The following is a 17,004-nucleotide window of genomic DNA, read 5'->3' on the forward strand; positions in this document are numbered from 1 at the left end:
GCCAATTAGAACCGGAATATACGTGGCCGCACCCTTTCTCTCTCTCTCTGTGGACCACAAGCCTAACTATTGATGTGTTGAGAATGAGACAAAAAAAAGGGTGGAAAATAATGGAAACATAAACAAAAAAAAAGTGGTGAAAACAAAGTACACAATCTAACTATTTACATTTGTACTAAAAGTCTCCGCCGAGTCCTCCTGTGGTAATACTTGCCGACAGCTCTCGATCAGTCTGTGACTTTGGATTGTTTTGGGGGATTCGAAAAATGGAAAAGGGACCACCGGTAACGAGTGGACGAGTAACTCGATGAAACTTCTTGCGATGGCAATTGGGAAAGCGCAATCCAGGTTTCGCGTCCTACTCCCTGACACTACTACCGACATGCCGCTGGTGCTCGAACGCGCGGAAACGGCGACCCACGATCGTCGGAGGCCGTCGTCCGGATCCGCGCATCGAACCTAACCTCTAAACGCACTGGGGGTTTTGTCGCAAAGTTTGTCGCTGGCCGCGGACAGCAAACTTTGGTTGCCTACCTAAAACGCACTCGTTCACACACACACAACACGCACACACACACAGACACGCTTATTTCTCGTGCAACACTCTTACGAACTAGCTCCGGAAGGATCGCAAACGCTTGCGATCACCGGGAGCAACTAGCTAATGGTTTGTGGGGACAAGGACCGGTCTTCTTCGTCTAGTTCTGCCGCACCGGATGCATGTTGTAGGCCATCGTGTGGTGCAGCGGCGGCGGCGGTGGTGGCAGGCTGGTGTTCTGTATGCTGGAAGAGTTCTGCAGACTGCGAGGTGGCTGCGGTTGCTGCTGCTGCTGGTGTTGCTGGTGTTGCTGGTGCTGCAGTTGTTGGTGTTGCTGTTTCTGTTGCTGGTGCGAGGGCACCGAGGACGAGGACGTTTTCCGTTCGTAGGTGGGCTGCGGCAGTGTGGCCATGGCGGGGTTGAAGGTGCTACTGCTGTTGCTGGTGTTGCGCGTCGGTGGGGTCAGTGCGGGCCCCGGACCGTGGTACGATCCGTACGAACTGTCATCCGACTGGGCCGAGTGGATGCGCCGTGGTCCACCGTACATCGATTCCGGCCGGTTTCCTCCGGTGCCGCGGGCAAACTTGGAGTTCAGCGCGTCGTCACGGCTGACGGAGAAAGCACCGAGAGTCGGGAGAAGAAGGTTCAAAGGAGAGAACTGTCAGTTCGGGAAAGTGGTCCATTAGAAAAGGGTTCACACACTTTCGGTAGCAGCCAGCCACTGTGTCCGCGAGTCGATGGCGATGCTTACCTATTCGGGTCGCGGTCAAACTTGAGCGCATCGGTGGAACAGTGCGGATTGTTGCGCGTCCCGTAGATCGGTTGGAATCCCTGCTGCTGCGGGTCCACCGCACCCCCCACGGCCGGGTGCGATGGCATCGGCTGAGGCATCCGATCCACTGGACCGACCGGTTGCCGCATGGAACCGCGGATCCCGTAGATGCTGTCCGAGCGCTGCTGAAGCTGGTTCTGCACATTTTGGTTCTGCAGATGCGTCTGGGGAGCGGTGACGCGCAACGGGTACAGGCTTTGGGCCGGCACCAGCGGACCGGAGCGGGCCGGCAGGTCACGGTTCAGGGCCGTGTTACTCTTGGCGTACACCGATTGCGAACGGTTAAGGTTGGCACGCGTCAGAGGCGGAGACTTGCAGTACATCGACTTGGTGCCGCCGTAGATGGACTCCACGCGTTCGACCTTCGACGTCGGTTCCGCCGTGTAGATGCTCTGGCAGTACCGCTGCTGGCTGCCGGATAGTGTCCCACTCGGTGGCCGGTACTGATGGTACTTGCCCTGCGCGTGAGCCGGCTTCTCCAGGTCCATGTCGTAGTTGATGTCGTCCTCCGAGTTGAGGCTCGAGTCGGCGTCGTCCTTCGAGCGGCTCAGCGAGCGCTTCGGGCAGAAGATAAACTCGTGCAGGAGCCCGGATACGGCCCCGCCAACCATCGGCCCGAGCCAGTACACCCAGTGGTTGTCCCATTTGTTCAGCACAAACGATGGTCCGAGCGATCGGGCCGGATTCAGGTAGGGCATCTGTCCGGGTTAAGAAGAACGGCACATTAGGATCTTTTGTTGTCAGTAAGCTTTTGTCAGTTGTCGTCCTAGACACGCAAGAGACGCTTTCTAAGCGGATCGCTCATCCGTTCCGACTTCCGTCTAGCCGACTTGAGCCGCGCTCTCGTAACGCATCTCGCAAGTTGAGTTGAGGAACAATCAAAATCTACCTGGGGTCCTGATCCCCGAGTCCCCGAGTCCCCGAGTCCCTGGCCGGGATATCTTGGGCAAACTGATTGTCTACACGGCTGAGAAGGATATCCTTTTCTTGACGCGCCCGTCAAAGAAGCGCAAGAAGAGTCCACATCGGGACGAAGATCTGGTCGCTTTCTTGGGCCCCGACACCTCCGACGATTTACGGGGTCTCTGGCGGCCCCGGATAGCGCAAGACAATCGCGCAGAGAGCAGGAATGACATAAAGAGAAATGTTCAAAACGAACGAATGGAACTAAAATCCAACGCCAGCCAGAGCCGCAGATACCTCCGCTGGGCAGGTGTTTCTTCCTGATTCAAATTTCATACTTTCCAACTCTGCACGCGTTCCCCGATCGCCCACAGTGCCGGCGAGGGGTCGCGCACATGTCCACCGGAGCGTGGACTTTTTTTTCTCCGTAATCTTTATTCCCTTTTCGTTCCTTCGTCCTTCGGCTGCGTGCGTCGCTTAACGAAGGGGGAGAGAGCGAGCATAAGTGAAGCATAGAGCACAAGCATAGAGTTTTATGCTGGTGCCTGTAAAAAAAACGGCGTGGCCACCGGTGGATGTGCGAGTGTGTGCGTGTGTTTTCAGTCCATTATACAACTGAACATAAAACATAATGAACAGCGAGAGAATGAACATAAAACGGTTGTCGGTTTAAGGTGACTCAATGTAATTCGCTTTTTTCGCGTTTGTCCTCATTCTTATCGGCCAACAATTCAGCAATTGGAATCAGCAATTGGAATACAATCGTAAGAAAGTCGATATTACAACACTTTTTCAAAAGTTATAAAAAATTACACACTTTTGGCTTATTGAAGGCGAAGAGAAAGGAACCTCAACGCAATCGGCCATATTGCAGATATTCTTGTGTCAGGCATCTGACACACAATTTTTTGGCTTTTGACCAATTTCTAGTTGCGAAGGCCACACAACCCAAAAAATGCATTCCAAAATGGCCAGTTTTACGGTCAGCGCAATGAGCACAGAGTCGTAGCACCTTCCAGAAAGGTCATTCCGCAGGTTCTTCCCAACCGCCCGCCGAAGGACACAACGGTACCTGGGCCAAGGGCCCTGCCAGCGGAAGAATGTCGTTTGATCTTACCGATACGAAGCTGCACGCACTGTAAGTGGCTCCGATGGCGATGGCGGACGATCCGAAATACTTCTTGAACGAGCTGGTCGAGATCAGGTACGACAGGACGACGATAAACGTCAGGATGAACTCGACGCCGAAACGCTCCCAGGCGGCCAGCGCCGAGCTGTGGGAAACGGCGGCCTGCAGATTGCCCTGATAACCGGGAACGGTGACACTGCAAACAGAGAGAGAGAGAGAGAGAGAGAGACGCAAAGGTTAATGATGTAGGAAGATTGGAAAATGACAACGGGGCACCGACGCGCGGGATACCGTTTAAATGTTCGAAAAAATGCACAATGCACTAAATGGCACCCATGTGTGTGTGTGACGGGCAATTTGGATAATGCGCCCCGCAGGATTGCGCGCCCAGGATTGGACGACGACGGGAGGCACAGATAACGAAGGCAACCTCCCGGTCCTGGGGTTTCGGCTAAGGAATGTTTGGTCAGAATTCCCAAAATTGACAGCGAAACGAAATGTGCGATAAGACCGGCCAAAGATCTGCCGGCCGCTAGAAGAGGGCCTCTCGTTAGGAAGGTGTGAGGAAGAAAATAACCTTTAACGCCAATTATGGAAGCAGATTTCCGTTCCAGGCACATTTTAACCGACCGCAGGGACACCTATAATCGTCCCTCGCAGGTCCACGACCCAGGACCATCGGGCGGCCAACAGTTTATGTTGCTGACCGGCGATTCAGAGATTGCAAATTCTTCTCCAAACGCGAAAACATAAATGCGTCCCGAGGCAGGGTTCAAGTAGCGGCTCTTGAGCTGCATGTCGGGCGCCGTCCTTGCACATGGTCCAAAAAACGTTTTGTAGCCATTTGACAAAAGGGAAACGAATAAAAAATCTAAAATACATTTATCATTGTCTGTGCGGTTCCACTTGCTTCGAAGCTCGGAACCCACCCATGCCAGGACGAGAGCCAACAACAACAAGTGCCATTTAATTCAATTACAATCTCGGACAGACCCAGGCCCAGGCTGATGGTCCTCAGAATCAACCGCGAGCAGAAGGGCGTGTTTTTAGTGTAATTTCATTTGAATGGGTCGGTAACGAACGCCGTATTGTCACCTATCGAGGGGAAGTGAAACCTGTTCCTCGCACAAGTCCCGTGCGCGCACAGGGACCTTCCGCTGCGCACGCCACAAGTGGAGTGGATTTTAAACTTCATCCGCGTAATTGATACATGTCCTTGGGAGGGGATCTTTTTAAAGCGCTGGCCCTACAATTCGCATACACACACACAATTGCCCTGTAATCCGCGATCATCGGAACCACACTTCAGCGTGCGCGATAAGAACCTCGGCTGACCTCGCAGCATCCGGAAGTTGGCGGACCCTCCCGAAAAACCAGGGGTTGCCGTGCCGTGAAATTGGCCAAGAAGGGACCGGCGATGAGCGATGATGGTTCTCGACGCCGGGCCGAACAGTTGTTTGTTTTTCTGTGACCTCGGAGGGGCGCGCTCTCGAGTTCGCGCCGGGCCCCTTACGGATTTCCTCCGCACTCCCTAGGCAGGTTGGCAGGTCAAAGCAGTTTGTTACAGTTTTTTAGTGCGACCGCACGGGAGGGAGGGACAAGTGCGGACCATCGGGTCAGGCTTTCCCGATTTGTAGAGACGCCGGCCGAAAGTGAGCCAAAAATTGGCCACTGGCTTTGATTTCGCAATGGCAAAGCAATAAATTTTAAAACCGCCGAAAGTTTTACGACGTCCACCGGGGGGAGGCGTGCAAATTGGTGAACTGTCGTTCCGTGGTTTGGCCAGGCTCTTCCGATCGATCGATTGACTCGTCCCAATTCAGACCGATTCCCGGACTTTCCCGGGGCTCGTCTCAGTCAGCTCGGTCCATCATCTGCCGCTGACTTCAAGAGGGCCGAAGATAATTGATTCGTTAAGCGAAGGACTCCGGGCGAACTTCTCATATTTTCCGTCAACCGCTGCTTCTTCGGCCACTTCCACATCTGTTGCGCGCCGCATCCGCGATGTTCCCACAATCCTTTTCGCCACTCGCCCGAACCCATTAACGAGCGCATCGCCGGAAACACTTCCACCCTGCGGAAGCATAACTGTCAGCATATGCAGATGTTATTGCTGGCCAATCACTTCCTCGTTTGCCTCGTCCTTCCGGCAGCCCTCCGTGCGGTTGGCGGTGCAACAATAACAACAACGATGCCCACGATGATTGTGGTTATTATTTATTTGCATATGGCACGACCGAGCCGAGCCCAAACTTCCAGGGGTTCTTCCGGTTCAGTGGAAAAGGATTTGGGTCGAAAAAGTGGAACATTGCCTCTCGGAAGGGAGGGTACTGGCGGCGCCCCTCACGTGGCTACGCAAAGTGTTTCATTGTTTGACTTCGGTTAATCAGAAAGCGGAAGGACACAAAAAACAGGCTCTGATCAGTGGATTCACTTGTTCCGGGCGAGATTTATGGCCTCGGGTACTGCATCTCATCGGGGCTCGTTTTGGTGCATTTTCGGCCACTTTCGACAATCGGATTGAGGGCGACGGTGTTAATCCCTGGCTCTTCTTTTTATGGGCTACAGAGGCAAACAACGCACCGAGTGGGCCAAACCGCGAGGTTAGTTAGCAATTACACTAGGGGTGGCCGTTTGTTTGTGAAGACTGCCGCTTTCACTGGCCGATGTACGCGCCACAACATCATTGACACCAAATGTCGATATTTTTTGTCCCGAGGAGTGGTTTCTGGCCACTTCCTTGTTGGAACCGGCGGCATCGTTTTTTATTTCCAATCACGTGCGCTCGATCGGTGTTCCGGTGCCGCCAAAAGAACTCCCAAGAACTCAAGCGGTTGCCGGTCACGATCCAGAATAAATCATCAACCCTTTCCAGAAGCACAACCCGTTCGACGCGGCATCACGCAGCCGGGTCATTTCCTGCCTTTGTCAATGTCGTGACACAAAATTTGTCCATACTAAAAATAACTTAATTGACGCCCGTGTAGTCCGGGGCCGCAGAAGGACCGACCCTTTTCCAAGTACCCATAGAGCACGGGATGAGCTGTCCCTAAAAATGGCATTCGCGCTTGCCAATTTCCCCAATTCACTGCCACGATGAAGAAGTAACAACCCTGACGAGTGTGGCATGCATAAATTAGCAATTAAACTTCACGGCTACTGGCCGGGCATCTGGGTTGACATATCGATTGGGATCGGGCGACGGCAGCAGATTAGCCACAGGCAGGCAGTAATATGCAAATTGCCGATCGACACCGCCACGCGGAGAAAAAGTGGTTCTATGTCCCATGAATAAATTAAACTCGCATGGCGAACCGAAACCGAAGGTCAAACAGTCACGGAACATCCCTAAGGACACCGGCGAATCGCTCGTAAAAGAATAATTATTCCATTTGCGAAATTATCCCGCTCGTAGCAAATTGCAAATCCATTATGTGGGGAGCCGATTCGGGAGCCGACCTACGACCTGCGGCCAGTAGGTCTTAACGCTTTGCGTGTGCGTACGGGAAAAGAAACCCACAGAATCCACGTTAAGTTTACCAATTACCGAATTCGAGCAAACCGACAGAAGAAGGCACCGGGCACCGGCTGATGCACCACCGAGTGGGATACGGAACCGGGATTCACTTTCCCAGGGACCCAGAAGGCAGAAGGAACTGAACTGAACGTTGGAAAACAGAAATCTGGTGAGCATATGTAAGGGACCTGCGTGTTCTTTTACGGGTCGCCTCCATTTGCGATGAGCAACCGCGGCAAGGGGGCTCGGGCAGCAAGTAGGTCGGTGCTGGCTCTGCTGGTACCGCACCTGGTACCGGCTCTAGCCTGCTTCCTGTTTAGCATTCATTCGCTTTGTGTGTTCCTTAAGCAAACACCACAGTGGGAATCCACTGTGAAAGGGACCTCCGCGGAGAGCAATGCAGGATGCAGGATTATGCTGCGAGAGCGGCCTACGAAAAGGATGGCTCAGGTTGTCCCGGGAGCTTTTCGCTAAATGCGCAGGTAGATTGCAACCTGGGGATTTTTTCGTGTGTTTGCTGATCCAGCCTTTTCATCCTTTTGCGAAGCGTCGTTCGGGGTAAGGATATTCCACAATTGCGGCCCTATTTAGGATTTAACAGCGCCCGCCGGTTCAAGTGGAATCCACGTTTTCGGCTGTCAAAAGAAGCAGGTCCGGGGCCGGCCGACCGGGTTGGATGTTTCCCACAATACCCACTATATGGTGGCGCGCACATCCTCGATTGTACGTAATTTTTCGTCAGCCATAATAAAATTAGGTCGGTCGAATTTCAATGGTCGCTTGCCTCGCCCTGCTCGTGCTGCTCGCAGGATGCGCTCTCGTTCGTTCCGAGAATGGAAACGATCTCGATCTCGGGCCGAACTCCCGCAAGACCCAGAACGGAAGCCGGCCTATACCATGGAGATAAAGGTGGAGCTCTTCCAACGTTCCGGGAAACCGGCAGCTGGGGGGCTCCTGCGGAACCCCCCTCTCAACCCGTTGATCCGGACTATAATTCTTGCTCCAGAACAGAAAAGAAAAAAGACTCCCACCAAACGGCGCTCGTTTAAGCGGTGGTTCTGGGATGCGACAACAAATTTAAGACACATGTTCGCCCGGTCGCACCAGATACGCCTCGACTTGTTCCCAGGCCGATCTTTATGCTGGCTAATGACAGCCACGCCACGCCACCATACGACTCTGCGGGACCAAACGATGAGTGACGCCTGTGTCGTTGTCGTTTCCCATGAAGTCTGATGCCCGCGTTTCGGGGGTCCGTAAATCGTACGCAGGCCGAGAAGACTGTGGCAGCGCTCTTGACACATGCACCACATCCACGAGGCAGGCGCGTAACTGCCGTTGAAGCGAAGAGTGAACTGTGACCCGCGCGAGGATGGCTCCCTAGCCTGGGCCGGGGCCCCGTTTGAAAGTGAGAGTGTTTAATTTACATCGAAACCAATTATTATGCTGCCCCGTCTGCCCTCGGGGACGGGACGAGGTCCAGTGTTTTTCCAGCCGAACCGTGGAATCATGTGTGGCACAGTTGCTGGGAGCGTTCGATCGATAAGACATGTGGTGCAAGTGTGACAGAAATGATACGCCACAGCGTGTTACGGTGTGTTGTGTTCGATGAAAGAATGCCCGAAGTTGGTGTGGCCCCACAATCCGGCCCAGGTTCGGGAGCCGAGTGTCGTTCGCACCCATGCTAATGGTACGTCCTCTTGTTTTTTGGATCGGTATCATGTGATGGAACCAGCCAAAAGGGGCTCATATTACAAGGAGATAATAACGAAAACCTTGCAACAGACAACTTGAAACGACTCGCTGGTCGTTATGCGGCGCACGCGCTGAGACGGTAACTTTTCCTGGGCGTACAGAAGAACTTCAGAAGACCTTCAACGCTACCGTGGCGACTTTCTTTTGATTTTTTCGAGCACGTCAACGGCCGACCTGTAGGAAGACTTGGAACTTTGAACCACGACGAGGCGCGCAAGTGCCGCAGCTGTCGCGCCGTTCGTGTTTGGTTTGATAATCCTCCGAATTCTTCGATGCCCGGTCCACACAGGTCTGCGAGTCCGACAGTCGCGTCTGACGTGATCTAACGAGACGTCCCCTCGTAGCCGTTGGGGAGTACCAGAGGACAATGGATCCACGGTGGACCGGGGTGCTCACGATACGACTTCGTATCTTTTCAGCTGCAACAGTTCTAGACGGAACCTCGCGCCCCTTCAAAAGTCAAGCTGCAACGGAAGATTGATGGTGCTAATTCGATCGGAGGTCAAGCGAGCATGCCTGCATCGCTGGTAGGCACCGTGCGTATGCATAATCAGCGGTAACTGCATTCAGCTCACCACACCGCACACACACACACACACGCTTCCGTCATCGAGCGTCGGGGTCCCGGGGGGAGCGAGGTGGTCACGTCGAGCCAATATGACGTGATAAAAATCAATCGAGACGTCGAACAGCTGTTCGAGGAGAGACCCTCTGCGCTGGGCGCTACATAATCGAATCCATTGTCCACGGCCACATCGCCACACTTGGATGGGGAAAAGGATTCGCCCCGCATCGGCCGACCCCCGCGGCGGGGGGAGATATCGAAGGGTTGCGTGTGCGCTCTCGCGGGCTGGTCACTCGGGCACCGAGAGTGCACTAAGTCGGAAACACCTGGCACCTGGCCGGACAGCGTATTCGTGCGACCAGTCCACTTTTGTGCACCTTTATTTTTTGTAGCTTCACCATCGTTTTTGTTGTCCAGTTTTTTAGGATTTTCATTTCAGACCCCTCAGCGAGAGAAAGAGCAGCCTTTTTTATATTTCAGGGCGACACTAGCCGTGGCTGAAGTACGGCCGAGTGTTGACAGCGAATAAAATATTATTCCCAACTGTGATCTCAACGATCCTCGGACTTGGGATTCTCGTTGGTCTCCTCCGCGTGGCAAAGCGGGATTTCGTATAGCTTTTGGGAGCGGCCACTCGACGACGATGTGCAGATGGCGTCAGATTTCGTCGATCCGCTCGCAGACGCATTCAACAGATTGCTTCCACGGTCGCCAGACTGATCTCGAGTTAGCGTCCGCAGCAAGTCCTGGTCTCGACCATGGTGGTGGTAGTAATAGCAGGCGGCACACACCGAGAGCGCGCTTAGCCATCCTGCAACAGATTTTTTTCTGTTCATCCCAGTCCAAAAAAGGTTACCATTTTTGACGTAGGTTGCCTACTCCTACGGGTTTTGGGTCGTCGGCTCGGCGGGCATGGTGCACGTTTGGCGCGCGTTTTCTAGCCCATCGTCTCGACCCGAGACCGTGTGTAAACGGATCGGGCGGAAAATTTGACCTGAGCGATTCCGTGCGCGGCTCGGGTCCTTTTCTGCTCGCCGCGTTGTTGGTCCGCATTTGGGTTTTCTACGTATTTTCTGTGATTCCGGAAAGGTTCTAGAGTTGCAACAGCTGCCAAACCGGGCCTATACACCACCGATATTCGGAGTGATTGCAATCCACACTCACACAGACAGCACAGCATCCTTGGATGCGAAAGAACGTAGTCGGCTTTCAAAATGGTTGCGCGGCCCCAGGATGCAGCAACCGGTGGAGGTGAGCAACTTGTGGCTGCAACACGTGTTGGATTCGAGCTCAGAACGAACGTAAATGTTTAACGTTCCGAAGCTGGTGCTGCGGGCGACGTGGCCACTGGCAGGTGTTGCTGGATGCGTTCAAGATTTATCAACACCCACGACACGACACGAGCAAATTGCTGTGCGCTTCGGTGCGGGATGTTTACAAACATTCAAATTGACACATCGAACGTTCAGCGCCACCGTTAGATATGAACCCAGAAGCGCACCAAAAGTGGCTAATAAATAAGGATTTTGTTTTGATTTTGTAATGGCTGCCGTTAGGGCGATTAGGGCGACATGAATGGGTGAGGACCCCGAGAGCTAGGGGTCCGCCGTTACACAACCACCGACTGACACGAGCAAATGAAGATGGATCGGTATTCTATGGCGGACCACAATTTGTGACACTCTCGGGGGCAAGTTATGGCCTCACCGAGAGAGTAAAAGTCGTGCGTTTTGGAGCCAAAAGCCAACGCACGTTTCGGTCAACTCGGGTTGCCATCTAAAGCGGAAAGCAAATAATGAACCGTAAATCAACAGGCGTGCGCTATTAATCGGCAGTAAAAAGTTTGTTTTAATGAAACGTTCGCCAACTCCGGAGTTCCACTCCGGTACACTGATCATTTCGGAACCGCGAAAACCGGCTGCCAAAAAGGCGATCGGTGGCCAATTTCGCTCATTATGTGCTCCCGTGAGATGCGCTTCGGTTCGGATTCGTCGGTCGGTCGGTGGCCTGGTGTGGCCTCCGCTGACCGCAAACTACAATCCGAGCAAAATTGGCCGAAGAAAATTGTTATTTTTGCGTTTTCCGCTTGGCTTCGCTTCGGATGGCCCAAAACAACGGACCAGATGAACGGACCCAAAGCGGAATGGCCAAAAAATGTATCACCTGCCGGTGATTACGGCCCATAAATTATCGTCAGCGAACGGACCTGTAGGTCCTGCTGCCAGCAGCCGTCAGCGATTTTACCGAGGTTATGAGCGGCTTTTGCATCGGGTTCGTTGTGCAGTTAGCGGTCGGTCGTTTGGCGGCACACGATCGCGAGAAACTTGTTGGACGGCTGGCCAATTTGCTTATCACACGGCGATTTGAGGAAGCACACACAAAAAACCCGTTTGGCACACGCTCCGCGGCGCCCGGCGGCTCGATCGGATTAACGCGAAAGCGTGGCTTCGACCGGGGTAGGCAGGCAGGGGGAGGTGTGTAGTAACTTACCCGTAGAGCAGGGCCGCTCCGGCTATCGATCCGCCACTTTGCGCCACGATGTACAGCAAGGCACGGAGCGGTGAAATTTGGCGCGCAACGACCATTCCGACCGACACGGCAGGATTCACGTGGGCTCCTGTGAGGATGAGAGGTAAACCGAAAGGATGTTGAGCAAGGTTTGGAAAAGAAACATCTAGTACCCTAGACCGATGGCTAATGGTGAGCCATGGCCCCGAAAAAACAATCTCCACCAGGCCCGAAAGGATACCGAGATCGGAGGAATTAAAGCCCACGGTTAAGCACGGCGACCAGATAAGCTGGCACCGAAATTGAAGATTTATCAGCACAGACACACACAAGGATCAAACCACCGGTGGATTCAGGGTCTGGCCTCAGGGGCTTCTGCCCCGAATTATGCCCCTGGGAGAGAGAGCAAGATGGCCGGGCTATCTTTGCGTTCGCCTTCGCCATCCTCTTCGTCGCTGGCGGCTGGCGTCTTACCAGAGTGTGTCGGTGGCAGCTGGCGGTGGGACAGCACTTTTTGGCACAACAACCATACATTTAGCGGGCAATCGGGCTGATGGTGCACATTTCTTTTAAGGCCCTACGGTGAGGCCCCGTAGTCATTGTTGGGCGAAATTACAGCATCCTGCGCGGTGTAGAATTGGCCCGGAGCAGACAGGGGCTTTGCAAAGGTTCTGATCTACCGTGTGATGTTGGTGATCGAAACTTTCTTATCGGCAAATTATAATTTATTACATAAAAAAATGGCCCAGCAATGGGGCAATGGGGGCCTGGCCATTTTGTGGCACGAAAAGCTCCAACGGCGCCGGGCTCAAGCTCAATTACTGTAGCCCGCAGGTTCGCAGGGTCGCGTTGATACTGGTCCTTTTCGAGTGCAATTTTTTAACCCCCTGTCATGATGCTTTTCCTTAATGATAATTATGCTGGCGATGCAACGGCGGCACCCGACGCGGCGTGTGCTCCGGGACCCGGGACATCCGCTCTCTCTCGATGGGAGTTTAATCGATTCGATGTTGCGATGTGCGGTTTTTTTTTCCTGTTGTCGTTGCTATACGTCGGTCACATTTACGTCTATCCCGTCGGGACAGCTTTCTCCGGCACAGCCCGGACAGCGATAGTTCTACCCGTTAACGGGGCCAACGGTGGCATATTTTATTAATTGCATAAACACTTGATGAGAACTTGCCGGCACAAGGATGCGGGCTAAATTACGCTACGACAGGCGGGTGAAAGTTGGTCCTGGGTGGATGGTTGGGTTGGGTTTTTTTTCTGATGTTTGCTCTTACCAGAAATGTGGAGGAAGCACTGGGTCAAGGCAATCATGGAGAACCCGGAAGACAGAGCGGTCGCTAGCAGCACCGAGGAGACGCTTGCCCCAACACCGGAACCGGCTGCCGCACCGCACACGATGAACACGTAGAAGAATGAGGCCAGGCATTCGCATGTGATCGATCTGTTGAGAGATAAAAACCAATAGTCCAATTAGAACACCCTCAAAAGGATTGCCAGCTTGATTAGAAAGGCTTTACAGGAACCCATTTGGAGTGCAATATTCATGAATTGTTATTAAAACACACAAACCCGGTTGGGTCGTGAGTCAGAGATGAGATGGGTGGTAAAAGTGTCGCGGAATTCACACAGCCAGCCGGCAGATTGGAGTGGATCATACATAATTGAGCGAGTTTCAATCAAGCGGCACACGCGCCGCCCGCGAGTGCGAAAAAAGGGGTTTAACAGCTCTTTATTGGCTTAAGTGTGCCGCTTCGGGCAACACCGAAGCGTTCTCCAGTTGAAAAAAAAATGGAGACACAAGAAGATGGCACACGCTGCCCGAGCATAGGCGGTGTGCGGCATGCTTATCGTAATTTTATGCCCCGTATGCGCAACATGGCACTGATAACGGCTCCGGTGGCTCCGGTCTCACTCCTTCCACAAACACACAAGCAGACACCGGTTCCACGCGGGACAACCCGGCACGTACGTACCTCCAGAACTCCAGACTGCGCAGCTCGTTGTGCATATTGATGCGGCCCTGCAGCGACCGGGACAGCTTGTGGCCCGGTTCCTTGCGCATCGTCTCGAGCCGCTCGAACAGCTGGACGATATGGAAATCGATGTTCGTATCCGGTACGTGCAGGCTTTCGTCCGCCATGGCTCGGATCGGTGGGATGCTTGCTTTCCCCGTTGCTGGGTCAATTAGTCTCGTCGGCTGGCCAAGTCGCGCCTCACCAATCACACACACGGGACAAATCACAAGTCGCAACCGAAAGGTCAATTGAGCACGGGACCCGACTACCGGGGGGCACTTGGGGAAATGTTAGTTTTCTTTTTTTGCGCCACACGATCGTTCACCACGGTCCAACTGTCCTCATCGTAGAACCACTTGTTGAGCGCGTAGTCGAGTTGTAACACACGTCACCGAATATTACTTTTACGGGTCACTTAAAGCACCAACTAATACACTTTTTGTACGTAACCGTGTTTCTAGCGACAACTAGACCCCTGATTCCGCAGAATTAAAAAAACCGACGGTTGCTAGCAAAGAGCGAACGTACACGGACACAGCGGGAACGAACGTCCTTTCGCTAGCAACTCAAAATTACGAATGATGAAAATGAAATACTGAATGCGTTAAGCGGAAGCGCCGATGGAATGAACCGAATGAACCCTTCGCGCGAAGAGCCAAAGTGCGTGCCGCGAATGAACGTTCGCGTCGGGACAAATTCGGTTATTTTGTCGGTCCTTCTCCGGTTCGTTGGCTTTTCAGTACGTTGGTTTTCCCTTTTCCCCTCCACGTTTGTTGTATCGCCTGCACCAAGCAACGAGGCTCCGATGCACTGTGGGGAAAAGGCGGTCATAAGTCAACTTCAGCCAACAAAGAAACTGAGGGTTTTAGTAATATTAGCCTGAAATAGATACGTTATCTATGACAAATCCGAATTTTTAGCCTTTCATGTTGCGTAGATTCTGAGAAATCATCTGTCAAATAACAAAGTCGAAAGAATGATAAAAATGGACCTTTAAAACCAACTTTTATCAGCTATTTTAACGCGATCGTTAGCACGTTTCTGCAAAGGTCATGTTCCTGTATTCAAAAGGTAATGAATCCTTGTTTCATATGAAATAATTAAATGTTTACGTTTTGCATTGCTAGAACATTTTTATCGGGAATTAATATAGTAAACTTCGAAAAAATACAGTTTTTCAACTTTAATAATGCAGCAAAAAAGTTCTTCGCAGTCAGACACCTAAACGAGGCATTACAATAGAAATCAAGGGAATTTTAAACGATTTCTAGTAAGTTTTTTTTTGCGAATTCCTGCAACAAATTTAGCAAATTACTATTTTAAGAAAACAATTCTTGATGCAAAAGGAGGCGCCTGGTCTCTAGTAGTCACCTGGTAGTATATAAAATGGCCATACAAAACATATTGCCTTTATGTGTTTTCTATTATTTAGGTAAACTAAGTGTTATCAGCGATCAAGGATCAATCAAGTATGTGTTGCAATATTTGTAGTGGAACCGCCAGAATTTAAATTTTTTTGTGTAATGCCGATTGCATACTTAAGGCGTTTAAAAACCTTAAAATAACGAAAAAAAGCTTATTTAATATACTTCAGCGAGTGCATTACACATAAAAAGTTGAATTTAATTAAAACACATGCAAAGAAACCAAAACCTTGAAAAAAGTCCATAGATTCCTCCTAAAAACAATTATGTCCGCCTTTCCCATATAAATTCCCTACTGTGCGATGCTTCATCCTTAGACGGTCGCAAAGTCGAGCGAAAAGTTGGGCAGATAGTGCTTGGCGGAACAAAAAAACACTGGAAGAGGTCATGGGCTTGGAAAAGTGCCTCGCCACGCCAGCAGCATCAGCAGTTAAAAATTCAAGACACTCGCATTCGGGCGCTTTTCCGCCGTGAACGATGTTTACAAAATTGCACTTCAAGCACTCCCATTTGTCATCACGTCTCGAGCAAAAGTCGTCGTAAACGGGGCCTAGACTCGGAATCGTTGAGCATCGCTTTAAACTTTCGCTGTATTGTTATCGTGAAGTAGCCTCGGTTCTTTCAAAGGACGAGCAAAGAAAATGTTGAATGTTTAACCTCACAAGCCTTTGTTTTCTTTATGAATTCCGTTGTGTTTCACCGTCTTGGAGTTATGGAAAACGCACAATCACTACGCAATGACAATAAAACGTAGCCAGTTACTCAACAATAATATAAGGTTGGGGAAAAAGTAATCAATTTTTTGCGTAAATTTCAAAACATTATTTAAGATGTTTCAGATGGTCCGATTTGCATCAAATATTCACCGTTTTGTTGGAAATTTTGTAGCCTTTTTGAAAATATCTTTAGTACGACTATCTTAAATATCTTTAATACGACTATCTCATAAAAGTATTGGCCGCTATTGGCGAAAACCTCCAGAAATTTTTTTTCACAATCCTTTCTTGATCTCAATTTTTCATCGTTCAGGAAGTTCTGTAATGCGTGAAAAAGGTGTCAATCGCTTGATGCAAGGTCCGGACTATACGGTGGATGCATTAAAACTTCACAACCAAGCTCCCGGAATTACTGCCGAGTAACTACGTGCGTAACATTTCGTTGTCCTGGTGGAACACAAAACTTCTTCCTTTTGCCGATTCTGGTCGTTTCTGGTCAATTGCTAGCTTCGAACGGTGCAGTAATTGATAGTATCAAAGACACTATCAAACTATCAACTAACTATCAAACAAGCAACAAACGAAAAACATTGAAAGCATTTTATTTTAGAGTTATTTTCGCAATGAAAAAAAATCAATTGGATAGTTTCGCTGGCTTCATTATGTCTCACAAAACACATCAGATTACAAACGGCAACAAGTGGTTCGGCTAGTGAGCCGTTCGTTAAAGGCCTCCCAAATTACCTCCTACCAAACTTCGTAGGCCAAGGATGCGGGAGATTGAAATACGGCCACCGTTCGGACAATCATGGTGCGTTTGCCGTATGGACATGGCAATAAAGAAAGCTACCAACAACAGAAGCCCTGCCGAAATACAAACGGGAGCGCGGCAACAGCGATTGGGCAATTTGCTTACTTTCCGCCCAATCGGTCGTGCAGTCGATCCATCCTTCAGCGCCACGGCCACGAAGGTCGGCTTCGGCCAAAAAACGCGAAACCAATTACGGGGCTAATATTCAAATGATCGGCATGTATGCATAATTACATGCAATTTATTAAGGAAGCCCTGCCTGCTGGTCGCCGGTTTATTTGC

The 17,004-nt window shown here is 51.2% G+C and overlaps 1 protein-coding gene across 1 annotated transcript; it reads right to left on the bottom strand.

Annotated features, from left to right (window-relative positions):
* Positions 1-698: 698 nt before the first annotated feature.
* On the bottom strand, positions 699-13,896 carry LOC128275595 (neurogenic protein big brain). Its single transcript, XM_053014152.1, has 6 exons — positions 13,730-13,896; positions 13,031-13,197; positions 11,730-11,856; positions 3,391-3,598; positions 1,290-2,068; positions 699-1,146 (listed from the first exon to the last, which is right to left on the bottom strand). The coding sequence occupies exons 1-6, from the start codon at positions 13,894-13,896 to the stop codon at positions 699-701; spliced, it is 1,896 nt and encodes a 631-aa protein (XP_052870112.1).
* Between the last annotated feature and the right edge of the window lie 3,108 nt (positions 13,897-17,004).

The sequence above is a fragment of the Anopheles cruzii genome, chromosome 3 (assembly GCF_943734635.1).
Source record: "Anopheles cruzii chromosome 3, idAnoCruzAS_RS32_06, whole genome shotgun sequence".
Taxonomy (NCBI): domain Eukaryota; kingdom Metazoa; phylum Arthropoda; class Insecta; order Diptera; family Culicidae; genus Anopheles; species Anopheles cruzii.

Coding starts and splice junctions, on each gene's coding strand:
- LOC128275595 (XM_053014152.1), bottom strand. CDS start 13,896: ATGGCGGACGAAAGCCTGCACGTACCGGATACGAACATCGATTTCCAT. Junction 13,198..13,729: donor CGCAGTCTGGAGTTCTGGAG/GTACGTACGTGC, acceptor ATCTCTCAACAG/ATCGATCACATGCGAATGCC. Junction 2,069..3,390: donor GTGCGTGCAGCTTCGTATCG/GTAAGATCAAAC, acceptor TAACCCGGACAG/ATGCCCTACCTGAATCCGGC.